Source organism: Ictalurus punctatus, chromosome 24, assembly GCF_001660625.3.
Source record: "Ictalurus punctatus breed USDA103 chromosome 24, Coco_2.0, whole genome shotgun sequence".
Taxonomy (NCBI): domain Eukaryota; kingdom Metazoa; phylum Chordata; class Actinopteri; order Siluriformes; family Ictaluridae; genus Ictalurus; species Ictalurus punctatus.
In genome coordinates this window covers 16,601,408-16,606,434 of record NC_030439.2, presented here as the reverse complement: position 1 = coordinate 16,606,434, position 5,027 = coordinate 16,601,408, and the positions used below count along the sequence as shown (strand labels likewise).

The following is a 5,027-nucleotide window of genomic DNA, read 5'->3' as shown; positions in this document are numbered from 1 at the left end:
ACTAATCATGACAAAGAAAATTATACACCCTTAAAAATGGTTCCATAGACCTATATGTTTTTTGTTGAGTTTTTTTTTTGTTTTGTTTTTTTTTTGTTTGTTTTTTTTGGTTTGTCAACGCTATGTAGAACTCAACAACAGAAGATTTCCCCCTTTAAAAAAAAAACTTTCCAAGTAGAGCTCCTTTAGAAAGGACCTAAAAACCTTTTCAGGAACTCTTTGTCTAAAATAATGAGATACTCCAAACGTTCACCTTGATGTAAATGAAGTGAAAAGCAATGGGGCCAACGAGGATGAAGTTCATTCATTTTTTTCCCCTTCATATTTGACGCGCACGTCCTGCCACGTGCACACCCACTTCCGCCCCTTGGGCTGGTCAACCACGCCTTCACAAGGCACAATGACCCGTGAGCCCCACTTCACAGATTACACATAATTATTAGGATCTGTGTATGAGGACTGACATAAAAGCAGACATTCATAGAAGAAGAAAAAAAGGTTCAATCAAAAATGCTAAAAACCCTAAATGGTTCTTTACTTTGGGGAGAACCTGTAGCTAAAGATTCCATGTAGAACCCTACAACACAGTATTTCCTTATCAAGTTGAATACCTTAATGAAACTATGAACCCTTAACCACCCAAAGCGCCCTTGAGTAACCTTTGTAAGTGATGCAGTGCAAAGAACCAAATCTTACCATCTTCACTGACACACTCTCATAAAATAGGGTACTAAACTTACCATTCCTTGTTGATAATGTGTCCTTACACTAATGTATATTTACCTAGGAAAGCATAAATGTACATTTAAAGCTTTATTCTAAAATATCTGTATAATAAAGGACCACCTTTCCAGGTGAAAGAATGTACAAAGGATAATGGTGCCACCTTACACTCTGAGATATAAAGACCCCTTAAGGCTGTCCCATTAGTATGTAGGCGAGCATAATTTAAGGGGCCTAATTGGACCTTAAAACACTGGTGTACATTTAAAGATTTTCTCTAAAATACACCAGGTAACAAATTAAAATGATAAACGGCACAAATCATATCTCCTTATAATTAACCCTAACCCTGGTCCCATGCCAGCGACAAGAAAAAGTACAGTTTTTCTAAGAGTGTGTCAGTAAGGATGATAAGATTCGGTTGGTGTTTTTTCACAGCATTAGAAATAGACTGGCACAGTTTTACAAACAAAGGTTCCTCGATGGTAGTTTGGATAGTTAAAGTATTCAACTTGGGAATAGAGGAAAGCACTTTGTTTCTGAAAGTGCATCAACAAAGAAAGGTACAAAGAAAGTTTTTTCACTTCTAGGGTGTTTCACTGGGATGTAAGCATTCATTCTTCAGCCACTATAGTACGTGGCAAACGTCTTATAGTGGCTGAAGAATTAGTGTTTACATCCTAGTAAGAAAAAAAAAAAAAAAAAAAAAAAAACCTTAGAAATATTATATGCCTTATAAGAAAATAATATGGCTGCCATGGTTTGATATATTCGCTTATAAATCGATGCTGCGTTAAACAGTCGTTCCAGGTCCTCATAGAGAAGAAGGGGGGATCCCCATCAGAAAAGATGACCGGACCTTGCAGCCACGCCCACTTGTATGCTTTAACATCTGCACTTGTGTTGAGAAGCTCGAAGAGCAGAGACGTCAACTGTAATGACGTCACGACTTCTACGAATCTGATTGGTCGAAAGCCGACTCCTGCGGAACTTCAAAGGCAGAGTGGAGCTACAACTGTACTGAGAAAGGGGCGGAGAGCACAGTGTATGACAATACTGCTTTAAAAAAACAACCCGAACAAGCGCGTAGTCTATAAATGTAAAGGTATTCTCAAAGGTGGACACTTCTGGGATGGCAACTTCACTTCTAGGGGTGAGTAAGAGTTTACTGTTTACTTCTGAGTGGTATTTTTTATTTATTTATTTTTTTTTTTTTTTTGTATGTTCGTTTTTTCCAGATTTAGTTTGTCTTGCTCGTAGTTGAAGACACGGATCACGCTCAAAAGTTTGAAATCGACCTGCACATTTGTAACAAAAAAATAGATAAAAAGAAATATATTGAGATATGTTTACATGTACATATTTACTTCTACAATAGTTCAATTACATTTTTTATTTGTTTAATGTATCACAAAAAGTGTCGGGTTTTATTTGTAGAGAATATGCTATTTATAAAAACGTGCATAATGATATAATATAATATAATATAATATAATATAATTTTCTGTTTAATTAGTTCTTATTTTACCTTATTATATATTTTTAGAATATTGTTCTGAGACCACGCGTTTTTTCCCCTCTGTGGCTCAACATGTTTTTGTATTTGTTGTCTGTAATCACTCCAGGAAGAGCCCAAGTTTGGATCTACTCCTTTAGCCATGCTGGCTGCAACCTGTAACAAAATCGGCAGTCCGAGCCCTACATCTGCCATGATATCGGACAGCGCGTCGTTTGGAAAAGGCTTCCATCCTTGGAAACGAGGCTCTCCGGGAAGCTGCAGTCTCGGGTCGAGTCTGTCGTCTCGAGGAGGAAACGGCCTGGCAGAAACCTTTAGCGCAAACGGTTCTCCAGTTTCCAGCGCTTTCTCACTAACGACCAGCAGCGTGTCCGGGAGCCCCTTCGGGAGCGATTACTCCGCGTTTCAGACTTCTGTGTCCATCTCAGGCGGATCTCAGGAGCCGAACTCACAGCCCGTGTTCATCTCCAAAGTGCACACTTCGGTGGACAGCCTGCAGGGCATCTACCCGAGGATGGGCGTCGCGCACGCGTACGACTCTTGGTTCAAGTCGGGCATCGCGGCTGGGGACGTGGGTGCGTCGGCTGGCGCATCGGCCTGGTGGGACGTGGGCACGGGTTGGATCGACAATCCGCTGGGCGCCAACGGCCTCCAGACCTCGCTGCATTCTCCGTTAGGAGGCTACAACTCGGACTACTCGGCGGCGCTCGGTCACTCGGCGTTCAGCGCTGCTTCATCGCCGCACCTACTCGCCGGCGGGCAGCACCTTGTGGACGGATTCAAACCCGTATTGCCGGCCTCATACCAGGACTCTAGCCCAAGCTCAGTGGCGGGCGCCAGCGGAGCCGTCCTAACCGCATCGCCTGCTGTAACCCTCGCGGGCTCTCCACGCTCGTCTGCGCGGCGCTATGCGGGCAGGGCGACATGCGATTGCCCGAACTGCCAAGAGGCTGAACGGCTCGGACCGGCAGGAGCGAGCCTACGGCGCAAAGGGCTGCACAGTTGCCACATTCCAGGCTGCGGTAAAGTCTACGGCAAGACGTCTCACCTGAAGGCTCACTTGCGCTGGCATACGGGCGAGAGGCCGTTCGTGTGCAACTGGTTGTTTTGCGGCAAGAGATTCACACGCTCCGATGAGCTCCAGAGGCACTTGCGCACGCACACCGGCGAGAAGCGCTTCGCCTGCCCTGTGTGCAACAAGCGCTTCATGCGCAGTGACCACCTCAGCAAACATGTGAAGACACACAGCGCCGGCGGCACCGAAAACTCAGCATCGAACGGCGGCGTGTGCAAAAAGGGGAGCGACACCGACAGCGAACAGAGCGCGCCGGGCAGCCCTGCGTGTCAGTCCCCGGATAACGCTGCGCACTACGGATCCAGTCCAGACGGCAAGCACGAACGGCCACAATTCAATCAACTGAACAATCTGAATTTGTAAAAAAAAAATAAATGGTAAAATTGCGTCAAGGCTGTGTCAGTACGCCTACTTCTATCGATCCAGTACAAAAAAAAACTTAAAAAAAAAATGTTATCTAATATTTTATCCAAAAGTCTCAGGTGTCTTCATAAACACAGACAGGGAGCAGTGACAACTTCCAGTAGCCTACAGTGTAAAAGCCTGGAGACCTTCGTGGAACATCAACGAAAAAACACCCTTATGTTTACTGTATATATTTAGGTTTACTATGAGATGTCTTGTTTGATTTAACTATACTGAGGCACTTTACTCTTCATATTTAAAACCGGTTTATTTTATGGTAAACCAAATACACCATACACTCAGCAAGACAACCCTGAGTACATCTGATATTTTAAAAACTCTGAATGGTGTTTGCCTAAAACAAAAATCGATCAAATGTTGCTTAGTTGTCAGAGAAGGCTCTAATGGCCTTTAGGACACTTGTGAAATGTATACTCAAGCAAATTTAAAGAATCCAATCTCAGTGTGGTATTGTACCGTAGTTTTTAATTTCTTTGTGACTCGAAACTGGACAGATATTTACCACAGTGCGGGACATGTTCAGTTCCTCCTGGAAAACAAACTGAAAAGTTGTACATACAAGTGTCTTTCAGTTTTATTTATCCACGAGTTTGAGCTGTACTTTGAAGTCTGTCAGAGTCGCACTTTGAATTTATATTTATGATTTTAGAATAGGAGCATTTCTATCAGGTTGTTAATCTTTTTTCCCCCCCGTTATTTAATATTTTTTTTTGTTTGTTTGTTTAATTTAATTGCGCATGTGTGTTTGTATTTACTGACGATTGGTTTTAAGGTTAATATCTCTTAATAAAGTCAGATTGAGTTTGACTACAAATGAAATTCACTTGTTTTGGTCTCCGATGCAGCACTTAAACGAGTCGGGATAATCCTAAATTATTTGTGTTGCTCTGTGAACTGCGGCTGTGTGTGTTAAACAGAAGTTAAATAAAACTTTATGATCGAATTGTTTTTTAAAATGTATTTATTTAGAATTTTATAAAGCATGCTAGCATGTCCTTGTAAGGGTTAAACTCAGTTTGGAAACGATTTTCGGGAAAACTTCAACACTCAGAATGAAAAATCCTAAAAGCAAAAAAGGAAAGAAAAATAATGAAATTAAGTCCAACACAATTACACAATTACACAATTAATAAGGTTGTTTTTTAATTCAAATGTATGATTGGAATATGCTCTTTTTCTATAAGTTACCAGTTAGTTGCCATGCAAGGCTTTATAACGCGTTATAAGGAAGCCATCATTTTAATTATTATTGTTGTTGTTGTTGTTGTTGTTGTTGTTGTTGTTGTA

General features: G+C 41.7%; 1 protein-coding gene across 1 annotated transcript; it reads left to right on the top strand.

The window, feature by feature from the left end:
* Positions 1-1,734: 1,734 nt before the first annotated feature.
* sp8a (sp8 transcription factor a) lies at positions 1,735-4,559 on the top strand. The gene is made up of 2 exons (XM_017455143.3): positions 1,735-1,876; positions 2,349-4,559. Exons 1-2 carry the CDS (start codon positions 1,856-1,858, stop codon positions 3,675-3,677), a joined length of 1,350 nt encoding a protein of 449 aa, XP_017310632.1. The 5' UTR covers positions 1,735-1,855; the 3' UTR covers positions 3,678-4,559.
* The last annotated feature ends 468 nt before the right edge of the window (positions 4,560-5,027 follow it).

What these genes read in the sequence shown, in the direction of transcription:
- sp8a (XM_017455143.3), top strand. Translation starts at nt 1,856, where the DNA reads ATGGCAACTTCACTTCTAGGG. An exon ending in TGGCAACTTCACTTCTAGGG is followed by an intron (nt 1,877 to 2,348) that starts GTGAGTAAGAGT and finishes TAATCACTCCAG; the next exon opens with GAAGAGCCCAAGTTTGGATC.